This window comes from Rhipicephalus sanguineus, chromosome 11 (assembly GCF_013339695.2).
Source record: "Rhipicephalus sanguineus isolate Rsan-2018 chromosome 11, BIME_Rsan_1.4, whole genome shotgun sequence".
Lineage (NCBI taxonomy): Eukaryota > Metazoa > Arthropoda > Arachnida > Ixodida > Ixodidae > Rhipicephalus > Rhipicephalus sanguineus.
In genome coordinates, this window is record NC_051186.1 from 143,750,559 (window position 1) to 143,772,768 (window position 22,210).

A 22,210-nucleotide genomic window follows, 5' to 3' on the forward strand; every position below is an offset into this window, starting at 1 on the left:
GGCTTGCCTCGAACTCGGTGTCGTGTGATGCTCGCTTGTACTTGCGAGTTGCAGCGCGCGGGAATAACTAAAACTTATTTTGTTGTACTCGCAGTTCGCTTTGATCAGCTTCCTTTGTTTCTGAAGCGTGGATTGGCGGAAGAAGCTTTCCAGGTCCTTGATTTTTAGGAAACCGCGCCTCAACACCAAAGAAAGAGGAGGGTTATATTGCGGCCTATGCACATGCGCTTGCGGGCGGCTCTCTTTGCACTACCCAGTTAGGGCCAGGGCTACGATGAGGGCGCTGGTGGCGGTGTTTTTCGCAGCGCCGCCTGGGCAGAGTCTGACGTCTATATAAGAATTGCTTTGTGACGCTGCTGGGGACGCAAAGGAAGCAGCAGACACTTTTTGAATTTTGGAAATAAAAGTTTCACTGTTCTACTAGCTCAGATCAGCCCTATTTTTTTTATTTCACTACAACGAAATGTTCGCTTCACCAAACATTTTTCCGAGCACCGTCAATTTCGTTGCAGCGGGGTTTGACTGTAGCGCGATTTCCAAGAAAAGTCCCAGCTGCCTTCTCGCGGCTTTTGCCACCTCCTTTCTGAACGTCTAGTGTCCACGTGGAAACACCCTGTTGTTCCCTCTGTCATGTGGCAAGCCTATACGCTCAAATGCTTCAAACCAACATTTTCAAAATCGTTATGAAGTTCATAGCACTTTAATGAATTGAGCACTATGCACGATAGAGGGAAGAAACATTGTGAAAACAGCCTGGCAGAAAAGGAAAGGCGGGGTGGGGGACTAAGACCAAGAGAATGTTTCACACAACAATGGTTGTAAAAGGCAGGCGTGCATGCAAAGAATCAATGAATCAATGGCAGTTCTAAAGGCATAGTGAGTCGAGATGGCAGGTCACTTTCATATGTACTGTCTCTGCTGATGTAAAGTAGTGGCTTCTATCATCTCAAAGAAGCAAGAGGCAATGCGATTATTTGCTCACTTCTGTTTGCGCTGTTCATCATGCCAGCATTGTGAAAGCCAATGTTCACAGTTCGATACATTCGTGTTTCCCTATGCATGCACAGGACAACATGATCATTAATTTAATTAATGTGTGCGTATCTAGTGCGCTATACAGAGCCGATAATATTATGAGCCTTGGTTTGAATAGCTGTTTAATGCATTGTCGTTGCTATCGGTGCTTTGCCTCTGGTGCAAAACATTCTTTTAAGGGTGTTTTGATGACGTTTTGGTGCCACACGTCTGGTCACACGTCTGGTCATGCACACACTTTGTCTAACTAAAAGTAAGGACTCGCTTAAAAAAACACCAGGCCTGCACTGAAATCGCAGCACAGTCACAGCGAAAGCTCGAAGAGCAGCATTTCTAAAGCCCGTTGTAAGCTCTCTTGGGGCTACTAATACAAGTACACTAGCAAGGTACCCACTACGCCATAAATCACAATTTTTGTGAAGTTGGAAAGCACCTACTAAGACATTATTCGTCATTCTGCGGAGAAGCGAGGTACCAGCTACACATCTGTAAGGCATTATGTGCACTTTGTTGACACGATGACTGATGACAATGAAGAATTATGGCTCAGCCCTTTGTAACAGGTTGGAAGCTTTAAACAGCCCACCAGTTATGTAATTCACATTGGGTCACGCCAGTCGCTATTTCCCTCTCCCACCATGCTGTATAACATACGTTGACGTGGGAGAGAGACGGGGGGGGGGGGGAAGATTCGTTGTCTATCGATACCACGTGCGAACTGGCGGTATCAATAGGCGGCGGAGAATTTCTCTTCTTTTTGCTCGGTGGATAAACTTTGTCTGTGACGTGGCACCTGCGCGTGCGCAAGAAATGTATTGTGTCCTTCATGTCGATTAAAAAATCAGTTGAAGTCTAGCGGTGGTCCTGTCTCCTTCTATGTCGTCTTTGTGTGTGTTCGCTAGCAATATGGAAGCATACAGAGGGAACACGTCCACCGATCGTGAACCCTCATAGTTTGATTCCCGTGTTCAACGAGAACCGGGATGATTTGGACGCTAACTTAAAGCGATTTGAGGTGGTTGCTAATGGTCAAGATTGGCCTAAAGAGAAATGGGTCACTGCCCCGAGTTTGTGCCTGGATGGTGAGGCATTAAAGGTGTTTGGCCGTTTGTCGCCTGAAGACTCGCTGAACTATGAGTCTGTGAAAAAGGTTTTGCTCCAGCGTTTTCATTGTACTACTGCTATGGATATCGAGAGCAATTCCATCGCAGTAGGCCCCTCGACCATGAGACTGCTAAGCAGTACGCTACTAGGCTGTTTAGTTTTTTTTCATCGATGGGTAGAGATGGCCGAGCACGGTAAAACATTTGAAGCAGTGCGAGATTTGATAGTCGCAGAACAGCTTCTCAACAACTGCCATAGCAGTCTTTCTTTGTTTCTTCGCGAAAGTAACTGCAAAACGGTTCAACAAATAGCAGAAGCGGCTGACCATTTTATGGAAGCCCAGCGGCAAAACAACCTGCTTGTTTTTCGGGAAAAAGAAGAAAGCCGACAGAAAAACCTTGGCGAACCTGGCAAGTCCTCAGCCAAATGTTTCGTGTGTGGCAAAGCAGGACACCAAGCGTCAGACTGTCGCACGAAAGTCAGCCAACCCTATTGTGGCTTCTGCCGGAAAGAGGGTCACGACACTCAATCCTGCAGACGGAAAGCTGGAGGAGGAAAGGAAGCTACAGCTTGTCTTTCGTCACCAGTTGCTGTTTCAGGACAGGAGAGCTCGGGGGGCTCCAGTCAAGGTACAAGGCGAACATACGGACATCAATCCAATGTAATCTACAACCTGCCGGTCTTGTCAGGGGAGGTGTTCGGACAGACGGTTTCAGTGCTACGGGACACGGGCAGCAACAGTCTGGTAGTACGCAGATCTTTGGACCCCGATAAAGCTTTGATCGGCACCAAAGCAAAGCTGCTGCTCACGGATGGGAGTACGATTGAAGCTCCAGAAGCGGAGGTCACCATCTTTTCACCCTATTTCAGTGGGCAAGCTGTGGTAAAATGTTTGGAAAACCCCCTGTACGACGTCATAGTCGGCAATGTCCCTGGGGCACGGAACCACACGGACCCCGATGCTAAGTGGAAGAACCTCACGAAAGTCACGGAAGGCGACCATGAATTCCCGAGAGAGGAGCGCAAGCACACGTCGATAAGCGGAAAAAATCCGGTGGTCTTTGGTGCGAAAGTCGTGAAGGAGCACCACAAGAGTGATCTGGCACTACTGAACGTGTCAAGGCAGGTGTTCCAAAGGGAGCAAGAACAAGATTCGAGTCTGGAAGTTTGTAGGAAAAAGATTGGCCGGACCATTGTTGGCGCTGTATCCACAGCGCAGTCGTTTTACACTGACAACGGAATCTTGTACCGCTCTTACCAGTTCTGTCCAGGGAAGACGGTTGCACAAGCGGTGGTTCCCAGAAGTCTTCGGGCCCAAGTATTGGTACTAGCCCACGAAAATCCATTGTCTGGTCATCAGGGAATAAAGAAGACCACTGAAAGAATACTCAGTGCATTTTACTGGCCCGGAGTGCGAGCGGACATTCAAAGATTCGTCCGGTCATGTGACTCTTACCAATGGACCTTACCGAAAGGAAAACTCGGCAAAGCTCCGCCTGGACGCATGCCACTAATTGATACACCATTTGAGCGAGTGGCCGTGGACCTAATTGGTCCGTTGTCACCGATCTCGAGCAAAGGGAACCGCTATATTCTGACGCTGGTCGATTTTGCCACTAGGTATCCTTATGCCATACCACTACAGTATAACCCCGCTGTTACGTTCCTCACTGCTGCGTTTTCCCGGCTGTTACGTCGTTTTCCGCCGGTCCCGGCATAGCTCCCATAGGATACAATGTATTGGGAACCCCGCTGTTATGTCATAACTGTCGGACCGTTCCCGTATGATACGTCGCGAAGTGCGCTCGGAGCCGACCGAGTGACTACCGAAGAGAGCGGCCATGGTGCATTTTCACGCAGCTTGGCCTGGTTTGACCATAATATTAGCCGCATGAGAGGCGCAAGCAACAAGATCTTTCAATTGATGCAAACAAAAGCATGGCCTTCGAGATTCGTATTGCAAAGATGGCGTAATTGCTCGCGAAAGCAAGGCCTTCGAGATTAGCATTTACTATTGAAAAAAGCATAGCCTTTCAGATTTGCATTGCACGAACATGGCGTCTATGACGTAATTTCTTGCAAAAGTGAGGCCTCCGAGATTGGCATTCACTTCTGCCATCACGTTGGCGTAGACTCATCATCATCGTTATTTGTCGGAGGACGGGAGGAGTTCGAGCTGGTTGGAGCTCGCATGGTCATGCGCACGGTTCGCAGTCGGACTCGCCGCACTGGTCATTATCTGTGGATGAGGCCATCCCCAGCTCCGCGTTTCTATCGATTGACTAAATCGCAGCTGAGCGCGCCAATTTTCGTGCTGCTCGTAAGCACTGAAATAAAATTCTGTACCACTAAATATTTTGTCGTTTTTCCTGTTTTTCGGCTCTTATGTTTCCTGTCTCTTACGTTTATTTCCTACGGTCCCTTCAAAAACGTATCAGCGGTGTTCTACTGTACCTGCGATCGATTCGGCAACGGTGGCCGAAGGGCTGCTGGAAATGTTTTGCAGAATCGGTTTCCCGCGAGAGATTCTTTGTGACAACGCATCCTGTTTCACATCCAAGTTGATGAAGGATGTGAATGAAATGCTAGCCATCAAACACCTCAGCTGCACACCATATCACCCAATGTGCAACGGGATGGTAGAACATTTTAATGGCACGTTGAAGGGAATGCTACGCAAGTTGTGCCAAGAGCAACCAAAGATGTGGGATCGATATCTCGCTCCTCTTTTGTTTGCTTACCGCGAGGTGCCGCAGACAAGTCTCGGGTTTTCACCTTTCGAGCTCATATACGGGCGACATGCAAGAGGTCCACCAAGTGTATTGAGGGAGCTGTGGACTAAAGACGAAATAAGCGAGGAAATGAAAACTACGCACCGATATGTCTTAGATCTGCGGGAGTGGCTAGAAGAAACGATACGCCTCACGCATCAAAACTTGAGCAAGGCCCAAGCCTCACAAAACAAATATTATGATCGGAGGAGTTATCGCTGTCAACTGAAGGTGGGAGATCGAGTGTTCGTATTGCTGCCAACCAAGCAGAATAAGCTGCTGATGCACTGGAAAGGACCTTTCGTCGTCTCGGGCAAGAAAAATGACTTTGACTATTGGTTGGATGTTGGCGACAGCAAAAAACTGTTCCACATCAATATGCTGAAACGGCACGAGGAGAGAGAACCGACAGCCACTTTTCAAGCGTCGACATTCGTTGTGGTTGAGGAAGAGGAGACTGACAACCCGATTAAATGTCTGGAGCCAAGAGAAGGACTCGGAATTGAATCCGTCCGAAAGTTGGAAGACTTGACCGACCTACAGAGGGAGCAAGTAGAGAGCGAGCTGAACAAGCACAAGGATGTCTTCGCCGACACTCCGGGAAAACAAACTTGGTGGAATGCCGACTTGAACTAACGACCCCAGACCCCATAAACACACCGCAATATCCCTTACCTTTGGCCATGCAAAAGATCATCGAAAAAGAGGTGAAAGATATGCTGGAGCTTGGAGTGATAGAACGATCACAATCTCCTTATAATTCACCTCTCATCCTGGTAAAGAAACCTGATAAAACCTATCGGGCGTGCATCAATTTCCGACGTATAAACAGCGTGCGGATATCCGATGCCAAGCCTATACCGAGAACAGATGTGATGTTTGCAGACGTCGGAACTAAAAAGTACATTTCAAAGTTGGATTCGACGAAGGGATATTGGCAGGTGCCCCTTGAAAAACAATCCCGAGAAAGAACCGCTTTTTCGACCAGATCAGGCCACTACCACTTTCGGTACATGGAAATTGGGATAAAGATGGCATCGGCTATTTTTACACGGCTGATGAGGGCTGTGCTGGTTGGGATCTCAAATGTCGTCCATTATATATGTGATGTACTCATCGCCACCCACACGTGGAATGAACATCTGAAGACGCTCGAACAACTGTTCAGCAGAATACGGGATGCTGGCCTGACAGTAAAACCCCAGAAATGTGAAGTGGGAGCACGCGAGATCACTTTCTTGGGTCATGTCTTAGGAGGTGGTGAGGTTCGTCCAATGGAGAGCACGGTTGCAAAGATCTTGGAAGCAACAAAACCTGAAACCAAGCAGCAAGTGCGCTCATTTTCAAGACTGGCCGGCTACTACAGACATGATCCCTCACTACGCCGAAAAAATCCTCCCTTTGGTGGAAATGACCCGAAAGCGAGAGAGCAACCGTGTGACGTGGACACCCGAAAGAGGGGCGGCATTTGAAGCTATTAAAACGGCACTAGCATCTCGACCTAATGTCAAGGCGCCTGACCTCGAAAAAGAGTATGTGATTCGATCCGATGCGTCAGACAGAGGAATAGGAGCCGTTCTCATGCAAGAGCACGACGGCGTCTTGCATCCGGTCTCATATGCTAGTCGACAACTGGTTCCGCGTGAAACTCGTTACTCAGCCATTGAACGAGAATGTTTGGCATTGGTCTGCGCAGTTGAGAAATTTCACATTTACGTTTATGGGACCACGTTTGTCATTCAAACCGACCGCCAACCTCTCTGATATCTCTCTCAGGCTAGACACCCTAATAGCAGGGTCCTTCGATGGAGTCTTGTTCTACAGTATTCCTTCAGAGTAGAACATATAAAGGTGATCAGAAAATGTCGGGGCAGACTTTTTGAGCACAATTTAGGACTGAATACTTAATCGGTGACTGTTCATCGTGCAGGTGCGATTATGAAGTGAACATGCATGTATGTAGAGACAGCTTAACTAGTTAAGCTTCACTCATCGCGCTATCAGTTTTTGTTTTTTTTTAAACTTATCGAAGGGGGGGGACTCTTCTGATGAGTGAGTGTGAGACCAGTACGACGGTGCGGTGTACTCGGTGCTGTGCTGTGGTGTCGCTAGTGCTGCAAACGCAGTGGTGTGACACGACAGAGGCACCACACAACAGACACGTGCGGCGCGTAGAAAAGGACGACGTCGGTGGGGAATGGCACGTGTAAGCGGACAAGGAAAATCGGACGGGAATCAATCAGATGGTGGCACGGGAGACGGAGGAAGACAACGACGGGCTCGAATGCGAGCAGTCGGACTCGGAGAGCCCGGAAGAAGAACACGCTGGTGTCAGGGTCAGTGTCGTCGGCTTACAGAGCCGAACACGAAGGGCCCGACAGCGTCGAAGGCTCTCCAGACGTCCTTGGAAACGGCCGTTCGTGGGTACGAGGCGTACCCGCTGTCCTACCAGCTGGTTCCGGTTCGTGTGGAGCAGACTTCACCGTCCCGGTTGGGGGAGCGGGTTCCTGCTGCCGGTTGCCTGCCACGGGACGAGCTCAAGTGCCCACCACCAACCTTCATGCTGCGTACGTGGGCCGGGAGGTCGTCGGCATCCTGTGCCTGAGGGTGCTGCCTTGTACGACCTCTGCGACGACTTGACTCCTCGTCCGCTCTACGAGGGCCCTCGCCGCCAATGCAAGCGCCTACCAACAACGAGACTGCCGCTCACATCCACTCAAGCATCGCTACAACGGGTGACTGTTTTCGTTTTTTAGAACGTTCTGCAGAGCTGTGATAAGTCTTAGTGCACCGGTCGCTATATCGTTAACCTAGGCCACGGAGAAAGAAAGACAGGAGGGGAAACTCCGGGCCGGCGCCAGCGCGAGCATGCGCCGCGATAACGTCACCCTGGGAGAGGAGGTTGGTGAACGTGCGCGCAGCGCGCCTTGCGGTGACGCAAGGAACTACGTGTTTTCCCCCGCAGTAGGAGAGCGCGCGCGCCCGTGGTCTCCGACGGCGCCCGGGTGTCGTCTGCTACATCTGCAATTGGCCGACTGCACTACGCTACCGGATGAAGCCATAAAAGTTTTTCGCTAGCGTGGTTTGCCGCAAGGAAATAAGGCGCGTGTAGAGCATCTTAGTGGCAATATGTTTTATTATTTCTATTTTAGATCAGATGCTCTTCAGGCCACAACGAAAGAAAGAAACCGGGAAACTTCGAAAAGCAGACGATCTGCATTCATAGTCAGGCGCGTGCCGAAAATCACACATATTCTTCGACATAAATCACGCAAGTTCTTCGATGTAATACAAGGCGAGTACAGTAATACCTCGTTAACTCGAACTCGCATATCTCGAAAAATCGGCTAAGTCGAAATTTTCCGCAGCACCAAACCATTTCCTATACGTCCTATGTATTTCTTGTAGAGCTGTGCGAATAGCAAAATTTTGGGTGCTAAGCAAAGTCGAATAATAAAGGTTCAGTGCGAATCGAATCGAATAATTTTCGAATAATTTTCGAATATTTCTCAAACATTTTTCGAATACTTCGAAGTGAAATTACTGAAAAAAGTTGCAGAGAATCCCTAAGTATGTTCTTATGAGATAGCAACATAAAAGTGTTTCTTTTTGCTAGGTTGATGAAGCGCTGGCACGGGGTGCTGTTTCATAGTTGTCTTATCAAGAATGAGGCAATGTAGAGGCCGAATCCTATTTATGTACATGATTTGGTGCAACCAAAGTGTTGCCGACAACACTTTACCCGTGATAGGCAAAGATGCCATTTCCTCAGCCTCTCCTCCACATTCAACTTCTGTGGAAGTTCAACTGATGTGGCAGTCAAGGGTGTGCTCTCTTCAAGTCCGGATTTCCAAATCTGCCTTGTAGACGTCGATATATAAGAACATCTGAAATTTTGGATGATAAAAAGCTTCGGCGTCCGATTTTTCGGACTTCCTGCCTAAAATGTCAGGTCCAAAACAGCACTAACTGAGCCCCCACCTCTGCCACATCTTTCACCTCCATGCTGGAACCAACGCTTTCTTGAGTTAATCCCTTTGCGACCGTAGCGGAGCTTGAAAGGCAGCTTTGCCGCAATACGGGAGTGTTATGAGGTGAAGCATATTGAAAATCTAGGGACCACTTCGAATCGGACGTTGACTGCCTCTTGGCTAAGTTCGACCGTAACGGAGCTTGAAAGGCAGCTTTGCCACAATATGGGGATGTAATGAGGTGAAGCATATTAAAAATCTGTAGGGGTCACTTTCAATCGGACGTTGACTGTATTTGTTTTTGGGAAGTTCGAATAGTTCAAATAGTAAAATTTCAGTGCGAATCGAATCGAATAGCAAACACTATTCGAAAAATATTCGAAATTTCGAATATTCGCACACCCCTAATTTCTTGCCCTTTATCTCAAAGTAATTTTGGGTCAGATTGCGGATATCTCGAAATCTTGACTGCGAGTGGAACAAAAATTCCGCCGCCGAACCATTTCACAAGACTCGCGCGATGCTGCCGCGCCTGAAGTCCCTCGGTTTTTTTTTTGTTTTTGTTTTTTTCTAGCCGGGCGCCTGTCGCAAGGTCGATGCTTTCCGCGAACGTCAAGTCGGAGCCTAGCGATATAAACTTTGTCAAGCAACCCTTCGGAGCGTCATGTGGCATCACCATTACCATCGCCATCACATGCGCAGAGGAGGCCCTCGGCCCACGCTTGGCGCAGTTTGTCTCGTTCGCTTTGTGCAGTGCTCGTGATTTTTCTCTCCAAGAGCTGTGATTTCCGTTCAGTCTGCGCAACACACGCGGTACGGATTTTTCGCTGACTGTGAGGAGCGGCAACTTCACGTGAGTGCAGCGAGCATGGCGTCACTCAAGCAGTGCAAGTCGCTAACGCTTGAAAGGAAGGTTGCCCTAATTAAGGAGGTGGAGAAAGGAGGCCGAACAAAATCAAGCATCGCGCTGGAATTCGGCATCCCATTGTCTACACTTTCGACGGTGCTAAAAAACAAGCAGAAGGTGCTGGATGGATACCAACGGAGCTTCTCCAGCCAGCGAAAGCGGGTTCGAGGCTCCAAGTTCCCGGACGTTGAAGCGGCGTTGATGGTGTGGCTGCGAAATGCCAGAGCGGCCAACCTTCCCGTCACCACAGCATTGATGATGGAGAAGGCAGATGCTCTGGCCTTGCAAATGGGGCACACAGATTTCAACTGCAGTAGCGGCTGGTTTGACCACTTCAAAAAAAGGAACAGTGTTGTGTCGAAGTCGGTGCACGGCGAGAGCGGCACTGTCGACGCAGCCGCTGCAGACAAGTGGCGCAGCAGCCGGCTAGCCGAGTTGCAAGAGAGTTACGCCGACAAAGACATATTCAACCTCGACGAGGCAGCACTCTTCTATAAGATGCTGCCGAGCCGTACCTTCACACCGAAAGGTGCAGCGTGCTCGGGAGGAAAACAAAGGAAGGACCGGGTAACGGTCCTTTTCGGAGCAAATTCAACGGGCGAAGAAAAGCTGCCGTTACTTATACAGTAGAATCTCGATGATACGATCATGGCTAATACGAATTTCGGGATGATACGAATTTTTCTGTGGTCCCGGCCAAGGCCCATTAATTTACAACGTGCTTGAGTACCGTTGTTACGAACTGATTTTTGACCCGCGTCGTTTGATACGAATAAACGCCGCCCCACCCAACGCAACGTTGGCCCCACCGACGGCCGCGGAAGATAGCGGCGTGCACTTACGGCGCTGGAATGCGTGCGGCGCCGCCGGTTTGGCACGTTGCCAGCGCCGCCGGCGAGCAGCGCGCGACAGCCTCCAAGATCTGCGTGTATCGGAGGCCGGAGTGTGCCTTTTGCTTTCTCTTGAAGATTACAGATGGCGCTGTCCACGTTTTTTTTTTGTTTTGTTTTGTTTTTCTTGGTGCGGAGGCAGGCCGGCAGGCGGAGACGCCGGAGAGGTAGAGGCACGGCCCGCGGGAGCTTCTTTCTTCTATGCGTGCCGTCGGACGGAGTGGTTGTCGTTGCTGTGCTCGAGCCCGCGTTCTTGCTTTGTTGTGATTGTGCCTTTTTTGCCGAGTGGCAGCAAGCTATGTCTCGCAAGCGGAAAGCCCTCTCCTTTAAGGAGAAACTGGACATTCTTCGAAAGGTCGATGAGGATCCCAAAAGAAAACGCACGGAGTTGGCTAAGGAGCTAGGCCTCGCAACGTCGACATTAAGCACAATAGTCCTCGTGCGCTCAGTTGATGGCGCCACCGCTCTCCCGAGTGCGCAGCGCCAATGCGGCCACTTCCGGCATTTTGTCCCTGTTCTCCTCCCGGCGCGTACCTCGAAGTTGTGTGTGGCGAACGTCGATGCGTGAAAATGTGAACGCAAAACAAGCCCTGCTTGCTTTTTTTGCGGCTACGGACGGATAGCAAACGTTCAGGAATACTTGAAACGAAGTAGTTCGCTTCGGCGTGGCGACTTGTACGCCGCTAATCACGTTTACTGCGTGAGGTAAGAACTCCAAGTGCCGTCGGTCCGTCGAAAATATTCGGAAAATGCGTCGCACAAATAAAAAGCGTTGAGTACGACGAGCGTTTAGAAGCGAGTAAACTTTTTTCTTGGCGTACGATATAGAGAATACTTTTTATCGGCAGCCTCGCGCGTCGCTTGTCCTGTGACCAGCGCGCATTAGCAGAAAGCGGGGATAGTTGAAATGACATATTAGCAACGATAAAAAGATAGAGACCGCATGACGTTCCCGTCTTTTAGTTTTCTAGCGTTGTTGGTACGTCAAACACTTTGCTAAATTATATTTTTGAACATGTGCAACTGTGTTTTTTGTCTAGGTCGTGCGATCATAAAGCCGATCCTGAGGCCCCTCAGTCCTACAGTCGTGCACAGCCGACAAACTGGGCACTGCAGAGGAGTGTCTTGCGCCGCAATCGTTGCCACAAATCTCCGTTCGGGCGAACAGTAAATAAGAGGATCAAGGGAACCAACATTGTGTCAATATTACCTGGGGCAGTAGCGCAGCCAGAACTTTTTTTTTCGGTGGGGGTTAAATCATACTTTATGTATCCTCGTCCGTGCGCGTTTCAATGTGTGCGTGTATACATATCATAGGTCGGCAAAAAAATTGGAGCTCACTCAGACTCACTCAAGAAACATATTTTGCTCTGAGAGCTCACTCGGACTCAGACTCCCTCAACTTTTTCTCAACCGGGCTCACTCAGACTCAAACTCACCTATACATTACTCAGCCGGACTCACTCATGGCTTCACCTTAGTCTGAGTGAGCCTGAGTGAGTTGACTCATTAGTCCGTTGCCGTAAAATTAGCTTTCTGGATCATAGTGTCAATCCTTTTTAACGCCAATATCTCACATAATCGGTGCTATACGATACGCCTTTCGATCTAGCACCTTCAAATACGAGTTATCATATATCATCATTATCGTATATCAATCCAGTAAGGACATTTTTTATGAAATATGCAACTCACAAGAGATATTTTTATCAAGAGCTTCCCATTAAAGAGTTTGCTGGGGGAGGTCATAGCACCCCTTCCTCCAACTCATACCTCTGATCAATAAATATTAAGGTGGCACGTGAATCCTAGTGTTGAGATATGAGTGAATAGACTTTAGTATGAACTTAAGCCGATATAAGGCTGATAGTAATGCTGAAGATGAGTACATAGGACCACAAGTCGGCAGCAAAAGGTGGAGCTCACCCGGGCTCACTCAAGAAATATATATTGCGCTTAGGGCTCACTCGAACTCAGACTCACCAATATTTCCCTCAACTGGACTCAGTTGGACTCAGACTCGCTAAAATTTTCTTCAAACCGGACTCACTCGGACTCAAACTCACCAAAATATTACTCACCCAGTCTCAGACTCACGACCCGATCTGAGTCTGGGTCAGTCGACTCATGAGTGAGTTTGCCGACCTATGATACATACACATGCAAAATTTTTAAAAAATTCGGGAGTAAGGGCGAGGAAGGGTGTCAATAGCCAGTGACTTGGATAGAAATCGAAAGAAACTGTGCGAAGACAGGACCAGTTTGCTTGTCGGGCGCGCCGAATGGCTGCGATCCAACGTTTTCGCCGATCAGCCTCGTACGAATTCCATGGAAAATGATAAAATTGCACATTCGGCAGTTATCCGGCCGTGTTCTTGTAGCTCTTATGACATGCGAACTCGCAAGAGCAGATAGAAGTCGACTTTTTTCGCCGCGTACACACGCTTGCGCTGCTAGGGGTCATTGCCAACCTGCTGCGGCCAAGCGCGGCGGTACGGAGGGAACAGGGACAATTTGCCAGCAGCCGCCGCAGTGGCGCTGCATATCCGATTTGAAACAGCAGTGCACGAGGCCTATTGTTGGACAGCGGGACTCAATAATGAAGAATGTGCTTTCATTCAACGTCAACGCGAGGCAAGCGAAGACAGCCCAACACGTGAAGCTTGAAGAAGCTCTTCTGACCTGGTTTAAGGAGGTTACTGCAGCTGGTGTGAACATCGATGGCAAAGTGTTGCGTGAGAAAGCCGACGAGATCGCACTTGCTCTGCGCATCGACGGATTTCAGGCCTCAGGTGGGTGGCTGCACCGTTTCAAGACGAGACACGGTCTCGTTTACCAAAGCGTCTGTGGGGAAGCGAAGAAGGCTGACGAGACCGTTGTTAGCGACTGGCTCGCGAAGCTGCAGTCACTCATCTCTGGGTATGAGCCTCGTGATGTTTTTAACGCAGACGAGGCTGGCCTGTTTTTTAACCTTCAGCCTGAGAAGAGCCTTTGCTTAAAAGGCGAAGCGTGCCAAGGAGGCAAGAAAAGCAAAGAGCGAATAACGGTGCTTTTGTGCTGTAACGCCGACGGGTCGGAGAAACTTAAGCTGACGGTAATTGGCAAATCCCAAAAGCCTCGGTGTTTCAAGCGCGAGAGCCATTTGCCGTGCGTCTATCGCGCAAACAAAAAGGCGTGGATGACGGCGGCCCTGTTCGAAGAATTTCTGTCGCTCCTTGACAGAAGGATGGCCTGCAAGAATCGGAAGATTGTTTTGATTCTTGACCAGTGCGCCGCCCACCCGAGGCAAGTAACGCTTCAAAACGTCAAACTGATCTTTTTGCCCGCGAACACGACGACGCACCTGCAACCGCTTGACGCTGGAATAATAAAAAACCTCAAGCATCATTTCAAGGGCCTTCTTGTGCGCCGCCTACTTGCCAATATTGACAGAAAACACGAAGGCGACCTGCGAATAAGCCTCCTGGACGCCATCCATTTTATCGCTATGGCTTGGGATCGAGTAACGCCGACTACCATAGCAAACTGCTTTGCGAAATGCGGCTTCTTCAGGAGTTCCGAAGAGGTGCCCTCAGAGCAGGAAGAGCCAATTGAGGGTTGGGAACTGCTTGATGCTGGGTGTACAGCTGAAGACTTCTGCACGGCGGATGACAACCTCGCCACTTGTGGTGCGCGCACGGTGGAGGATATTGTTGAGGAGGCCACATGCGAGGTTGCCGATTCCAGCGATGATGGCGACAACATAGACGAGGGCGATGGTGAAGGACCACCACCGGCGGCTGAAACGCTGCACGCGCTCGACGTCCTGAGGCGTGCTATGGCCGCTGATGAAATCAGCGACGACACGTGCACGCGTTTTTACGGATTTCAAAGAAGTCTGCTGAGTGACTTCGCGAAAAAAAAGAAGCAGAAAGACATTAGAGATTTTTTCTGCAAGAAATAAATGTTTTTTTCATGTGTTCCTAAAAATGAGTTTGCCTCTGACTGTTAATTTAGCTAGTTTTACATGTGTTTCGGTGATACGAATTTCGGCTAATACGAATATTTTTCGTGACCCCGCGGGATTCGTATCATCGAGATTCTACTGTAATTGGCAAAGCTCTCAAGCCTAGGTGCTTTCGTAATGCACGACTGCCGAATGGCATTATCTATCGCGCCAACAAAGCAGCGTGGATGACAGCAACTCTTTTCGAAGAGTACGTTCGCGCCGTCGATAACAAGATGGCCAAGAAAAACAGGAAAGTCCTGTTCATTGTGGACAATTGCCCAGGTCACAGCAAAATTGACAACTTGCAAGCAGTGACAGTAGAGTTTCTGCCGGCAAATATGACCTCTGTGCTGCAGCCGATGGATCAAGGTGTGATTGAAGTTGCCCGCAAAATCTACCGAAAGAGCCTGCTGCATCGAATTTTATTGTCGTACGAAAACGGCAAGGGCTATGAAATTGACCTGCTGGGAGCAGTACATCTCCTCAGCAGCGCTTGGCAGCAAGTTCGCGCAGCGGCTATCGCCAACTGCTTCGCGCACGCGGGGTTTACACGTGCCGCCAGTTTGCCAGAGGCGGAGACAGATGACTTCACGGACTGTGAGGAACTCTGTCAAGATGTGATGAAGCTCACCGGCGATGGTGCCACCGACGGTGACGTGACCTTTCACGAGTACGCGCTGTGCGAGCAGGATGTGCCGGTGACAGGAGAAATGACGGACGCCGAAATTGTTGAAATGGCTACAAATGGAGCGGACGACGGAGACGATGGCGACGACGACGAACCACCTCGAGAGGTGCCATCATCTGCCGAAACAAGGAATTTGCTGCGCTTGCTGCGAAATAAGGTTGAGTGCAGCGGTGGGGAAGATAGACTCATGCGATGCGTCAAGCAGCTAGAGGACGCCTTCCTTGGTCCAAGTGCGACCGCAAAGCAGACCAGCATTCGGCAGTTCTTCTCTGCTCAATAAAATGGCAGTGCTGCGAAACCCAGCCGGTTAGCGTCTCTTGTATGTTACTTTTTTAAATGCGAAGCATTTCTTAGCGAACCTTAGGCACTTTGGCCGTTTCTATCTATCTATCTATCTATCTATCTATCTAGCCGCCTACGCCTGGGCGCTCTCCTGGTCGTCTCCATAACTTGTAATATACCAAAATTGGCATAGCAGGGGATCAGTGTACGACGAACACGATGCACTGGTCATGACATGGATAACGCAAAATACCTGTCGCGTACGTCATGAAATCCTTTCTCTCAGTCACGTGTGGCGCATACCCGTATACCAGAGTTCATGTTATGCGGGTGTGTGCCACAGGTGATACAGAGTCTCAACCAACACAGTAACCGCGAACACACTCTTTGACACGCAAGGAAATTGATAATAATAATAAGTGCCGGGGTTTTATGTCCCAAAACCACGATATCATTATGAGAGACGCCGTACCGAAGGGCTCCGGAAATTTTGACCATCGGGTATCCTTTAACGTGTACCGAGATCGCACAGTACAAGGGCATCTAGCATTTTGCCTCCATCGAAATGCGACCACCGCGGCCGGGATCGAACCTGCGACCTTTGGGTCAGCAGCCGAGCACTGTTACCGCTACACCACCGCGGCGGACGCAAGGAAAGTGAGGAAGCTGAAGACAGAACACCGCTGGAAGACGCTTAACTACCATCCACTCGTCCACGGACCACGTGGATTACGCAAAAACCGGGGTTAATGCTTCCTACAATAAATCTGCTGAGAGAACCAGGCCTCTCATCATTACCGATGACTTCAACATTGATTTATCAAGACCCAACAACGCTTGGTCCTTATACTGCGTGAAATACGGCTTGGATGTGTACAGGGCATCAAAAGCTATCTCTGCCACGTCCACGACAAGAGGCATCATAGATCATTTCATCGTAAGAGGCATCCAGGATTTCGACCAGCTGCACTATACCTCGCAATTCACTACACTTAGACTCCTCATAACCGCGATCACGAACGGATCCGATTAACAAGTTCGGTCTAGCTGCTGGTGCTTACTGATCACGGTGATGATAACGTTTCCAAGAACTGTCAAGAACCCCTTCTACACATACACACGGGTTCATGAAACGTGCGTGCGTTCTCCGTCATAACGGACAAGTATAGGCTTCCAAAGCAACGTCGAGCGGCGCCACATCTCTTACCGCAACAACTGGGGGCATCCACGGCCACAATACTGCCGCCCCCGCTTCCGCGCACGCGCAGAGCTCTCGGATTGCATCTGTGGTGCGTCACAATGTAACTATCGCTGACTAGCAGTGTAGCATCGTTACGCAAATGCAAACAACTGGTTATATAATACATTGCAACTCTTCAACATATGAGTGTGCGTATACCACTTCCACATTTCCCTAGCGTCATTCCGTAACGTTTCTCTCAAATTTAAAAATTACGCCACAGTCACCATCCCGCGCATGCTTCGCATAACATCGATTCCCACGGTACGTGGGATCTGCCGAATTTTTTTCTCTCTCAAACCTTTACGAGAAGAAAGATTAGAAGCTGCTGCTGAAAGCCGGTAAGTAGTACAGTGAAACCTCGTTAATACGTACCTGCCGGGAACGCGGCATAACTACACACTAAACGGTAGTACGCATTAAACACCAAGTACAAATTTGCATCTCCTAGCGTACGCCATCGCCGCCAGCAAATAAATAGAGTGCCACAGCAAATATTGCCTAAAGTACCCACCGCAAAGCCTTTTCTTTCTTTTTGCCAATCTGGAGAAAAGATCCTGGCACACTCGCACGACCGCCCGATAACGCGTAGTGGCGACGCCGAAGAGCATTTCGAAACTATTGCAGGGTCCCTGATACGCGGTCAACGCAGTGACCGACATAGCGACAGAACGGACGGTATGATTTCCGCGGTATATGTGTGTGCGTCTAACCGCGATCTGCCACTAAACGAAAACTGACGCAGTTCCCGTGAAACGCGGTACGGCCGCGTGGAGCCGATCGTCTCACGGCTAGTTGCGTGCAGCGCGTCGCCTACTCGGCTCACGCCGTGGCCGCTTGCCGCACGCGCCCATTTATCGTGGGAATGTTGTTCGTACCCACTTCGCTCCAGATCGTGCACAGATGCGGCGAGTAGCTTGTTCGGTTAACGCAGCGATGACGAGCTTCATGCAAGCGATGCGCACTCCGCGATTCTCTAGCGGTCCTGGCAGCGGACGGAGGCGCGTTAGGTGGTCGCCTAATAAAAGCGTGCAGTATGGTTACAACCGCGCTACGCTTGCTGTATCGTACAGGTGCGTTTAGTGTGATAGCGTCAATGCAGCGAGGTTTCTCGGTGCCCGCGACCCGCAACGCTAACTACGCAACAGCGGTGCGCGCCTGATGACGACTTAGTAGCGTTTGCTGTCGGGCTAGTTCGTACATGGCTGAAGTTCTTCGTCCCTGCCCGAGCATTTGTGCCATTAATTCAACTTCAACCTTGAAGACGGCCGCGCACAACGAAGCGGCAGCGATCGGCGGCCCAGCGCGTTCAGGTTGTCGCCTAATAAAAGCGTGCAGTAGGCTTAAAAGTAGCGCTGCGCCGCACGCGTGCCCGAGCAGATAGCTGAAGATACTTATTGTGATAAGGTTGTCGGCGATAAGTCATGTCGGCGCGTTCGTCGGTGGCCGCCACCTCGCCTTCGTTCTTTCCCGATGCTTAACCGCAAAGCCGTCGCCGCAATCGCGCGGAAGTCGGAATAGGGGATCGACTGATCTGCGCACTTCTCAAAAAGGACAAAGAGCGGCACATTCTGGCGTCGGGAAGTTGAGCCGCACAGTAAAATTTTATGGCACAAAAAGTTATCGCGGTACGCAGGGTACGCACTAACCGGTAGGCATAGGGCGAACCACTACGGCTTAAGCGGTCAGCGAATGCATTAGGCTCTATGGGACTCAGTCGGGGATTTGTCGCAACTACGTTTTAACCGTTAGTACGTTTAAAGCGGGTACGTATTAACGAGGTTTGACTGTAGTTATTTTTCTGAAAAGAGCTCGATTTTTCCCGGCGATTTCCGAAACTCTGCTTATCTCGAAAATCCGCTTATCTCGAAATTTTTGCCGGTTTTTACGACTTCGAGTTAACGAGGTATTACTGTATTTCTTCTATCTCATTAGCATGCACCATACAATAACGTCGATAACTGCGATTCAGAACTATTGCGCGCAGAAAGAAAACGTACATTTCTGGAGCACGTTTGGGCACACGTGAACCGACAGAACAGCAGAGCAACGCCTGCCACTCGCTTCGAGCAGTGAGAACCAATACTTCGCAAGTATGCCAGTTTCTGTGCTGCTACTCTACGATGTAAGTGTTAACATTGTAAGCATTTGCTAATAATCGACAATGGGGCGCAGATGGTTCGTCCCCAACTTTCAATAAGTATACAAGTCCTGCGCGGAAAACGTTCGAACTTTGAACGCTCCATCTGACCATGAATGCGTGCAAGAATGGCCGAGAGGGTGGAAGGGAGAATCGAGAACTGACAACAAGCGACTACGTCGACGAAAAGAACTTTCTCAGCAGAATGGTCAGCGGGTGTAATACTACGCTAAGCTCGGTTGCTCGGGTATCCTCGACCAGCCGAAGTGGCTCCTTCAAAGTGGCACCTGGCATTTTTTTAGGAGGTTTCACCTTACTTGTGCCGAACAAAGAAACCATGAACCGGCCGGAAGATCCCTTAAATTACCGATAAAAGCAGCGCCAAACGAGCGAAGGTGGAGAGTGCTCGTTACGAGTCAGAAGTCCTCGGCAAACATAATAACAACCTCCAAACTGATTCAAACTTGCAGGTAAGCTCCGTCGAGAATGAAGTGTGGCTCGCAGCTTTTTATATTACTTTCTTGTAGCTCGACATTGAAGAACCGTTATCTCGAAGTTCCCAAACAACACACTTGCCTGAAGAGCGTGAACACGTGAGAATAGCTTTTTCGTTTAGGTATGCAAGAAACTCCGTTACTCAAGTTTTTTTTTTTTCATTAGCACATACTTCGCACCTTTTTCACGCACATTATATGTTTGCTAAAGCATGCGAATGTGAAAGAATTAAACGAACCACTCTAACAATTGTGGACACCTTCGTGAAATTGTCGCGGTCGGTTGTTCTTTCTGCCACGGCGCTCCAGCGAGCTTAGATCAAAGATGCCGTAACATTTGCCGTCTCGTGTAGCGACGGGCATCGTGTTTCAGTAGTTACCGAATGCAAGGGCGGCGCTCAAGCACCGAGCAGCGGCGAGCAAGCAGTTGACAAGAGCGGGCTCCACGTCTCCCGCGTCTGCCGCTCCGGCGTGGCAGTTCGGCCGCAGTTCTGTAGGTGGCGCTGTCACGACGTTCGTCGCCGCTCTCCGGCGTGACACTATCGCGGCGCGAAAAGCAGCCGAGTTTCCCCTCCTGTCTATTCTTTCTCCGTGACCTAGGCTGAGCTTTAGTCTATTTGTTTCAGTTGTATTTTTTTCCTTCTCTTTCTCGTGTGTGATAGTTCTTTTTTTCAGAGGCATGGCCTCAATTGAAAGAACCTGCATAAGACACCCATAGGCCAGTGAGACTAACCACTGCGGTAGGACAGGTCCCCGAGGATGGTGGTGCCTACTTTGCGCAGGCGCCAGTTCTGGCGCATGTGCAGCAGCTCGGCATGAAAGTCGGGGGCCAGGCGCTGCTGTGGCAAGGCCTGTGTCACACTCCCTGCACCCCGGGGGCTGGACAGGCCAGTCGGATCGGCTGCCGCTCCCCGCAAGGATTCGGCCCCCGAGAGCAGCACACCTGCCGCAGCTGCCAGGGCCTGCAGGAAGAACGTACCCTTTTTCACCATGCAGTCAGTCAGTGTCTTACCTACAAAGATTTTTTTTTAAAACACCTTTTGTGTTTACTGCTCTTTTGTGTTGTTTGACATCACTATTGTCCTTTATCGTACAAAAAAGAAAGCAACTCAACTTCAAAAATAGTATTTGCAACTGCTGTTGTCTGCACCTCTGGCACGGGGTATTTATCCATGTGCCTACAGAAGGGCACAAAGGCATTAGAGAGGGTTGGTCACTCCACAAAAACTACCTTTTGGGCAAGTTGGTGCTTGCTGTACATGTTCGTGGCATGAAATTTCGTTCGTGAAAATGGGAGAGAGACAGCGATGCAGCAGCTACAACATATCTAGTGACAGACCCAGATACAAATAGACAAACATGCACATGAACAGCAGAGCCAAAGGGTGGCACAGAATAACATGGTCTAGTGATAGCTGTCTTTCAAGAAAGAATGTATCTGTCTATTAAAATGCAACAAACATGTCGAATGACACAAACATAGCCTATATTTTTAATATAAAGAAAAGTTTCCATCAATTCTCTAACACTTTGGATTTCTGCTCGTTTTCCAGAATCACAGCTCTTGCAAAGCATAGCACAGGGACAGTATTAATGCGATAGCGTTAAGGAGCTCGTTTTGCAAAAATTCCTGTGTCGGTGTCGGCGTCGTTCGTTGTGAGCGAAAAATCATCTTGCTCGTGACTGAAAAAACAAGAAAGATGCAAATAAAAAAGTCACAGTTTAGCCGCAAGGGCAAAGCAATGAATGCGATAGCAAGAAACTAATGCTATACAAAGTGAGGCTCGCCAATGGATACTCTCAGTTTGAACAGCGCTCCTGTTGCAAAGGCGGCCGAAGCAGCGAAGGAAACTAGCGTGCTTCAAGTGTCGAGCTGCGACACTTGATAGTTCGCGCTCATCTTCTGTTTGTTCGTTTAGCGGCGTCCCTTGAGCTCGAGTGACTTTCGTACGCTCCGTAGCATGAGCGCAGACGTCACGGTGAAAACTTGAAACATCCCTCTTCCCTTCACCACGAGAAAACCGCGCGAGCAGACAGCGGAAAGGCAAGGTTCTCCCTGCGCAAATATAAGAAGAAGCGAGCGAACTCGCCGACGACATTTAAATGCGCCCGTCGCGCTCCTAGCGCCATCTCGCTGGTAATGAAGAAATGCTTATAAGCGCCGGCCGTCTCTGAGTCCGTCCAGCGGTAAAGGGTGTGTATATAATGCTCGTTGTTAGCTACGTGGAGGATCAGCGTTTTGTGGCGCAGTGGTTAGCGCTACTCGCTGCAGAGCAAGAGGTCCCTGGTTCGATTCCGCGCTTCAGAAGCATTTTTCTGAATTAGTTTTCTTTCGGGCTTTTATATATATATTATGAGGTCTTGGTAGGGCAGACGTTTATTTGGCCCGAAGACCCGGCAGCGAACAGGCACGATCAACCCACACTGATGATGATGATACACGACGAAGATGAGGATGCATAACCAAATGCATCATGATGGTGATAACGTACACATGAAGAAGATGTGCATAATAAATGCCCACACTAATTCCCCCCACGTGAAAGCGGCTAGCCTGGCCGCTGGAGGTCAAGGAGAGGAGGAACGTCGTATGAAGGGCTTGATGCGGGAGACGTGGACAATCTCGGTAGTACGGTAACGGCGGTCTGCTGGGGTTACAAGTGGCGTCACGCGATAATTCACAGGTGAAGTCTGTTCCAG

At 49.5% G+C, this 22,210-nt stretch overlaps 1 protein-coding gene across 2 annotated transcripts in view; it reads right to left on the bottom strand.

The window, feature by feature from the left end:
* LOC119375576 (mediator of RNA polymerase II transcription subunit 17) overlaps window positions 1–22,210 on the bottom strand; it is a 212,086-nt gene that overhangs the window by 158,060 nt on the left and 31,816 nt on the right. For both annotated transcript variants that reach the window (XM_037645791.2, XM_049420479.1), the window contains exon 5: window positions 20,244–20,472. In XM_037645791.2, coding sequence (XP_037501719.1) covers window positions 20,244–20,472 — 229 coding nt within the window. The remainder of the gene's footprint in view (window positions 1–20,243; window positions 20,473–22,210) is intronic.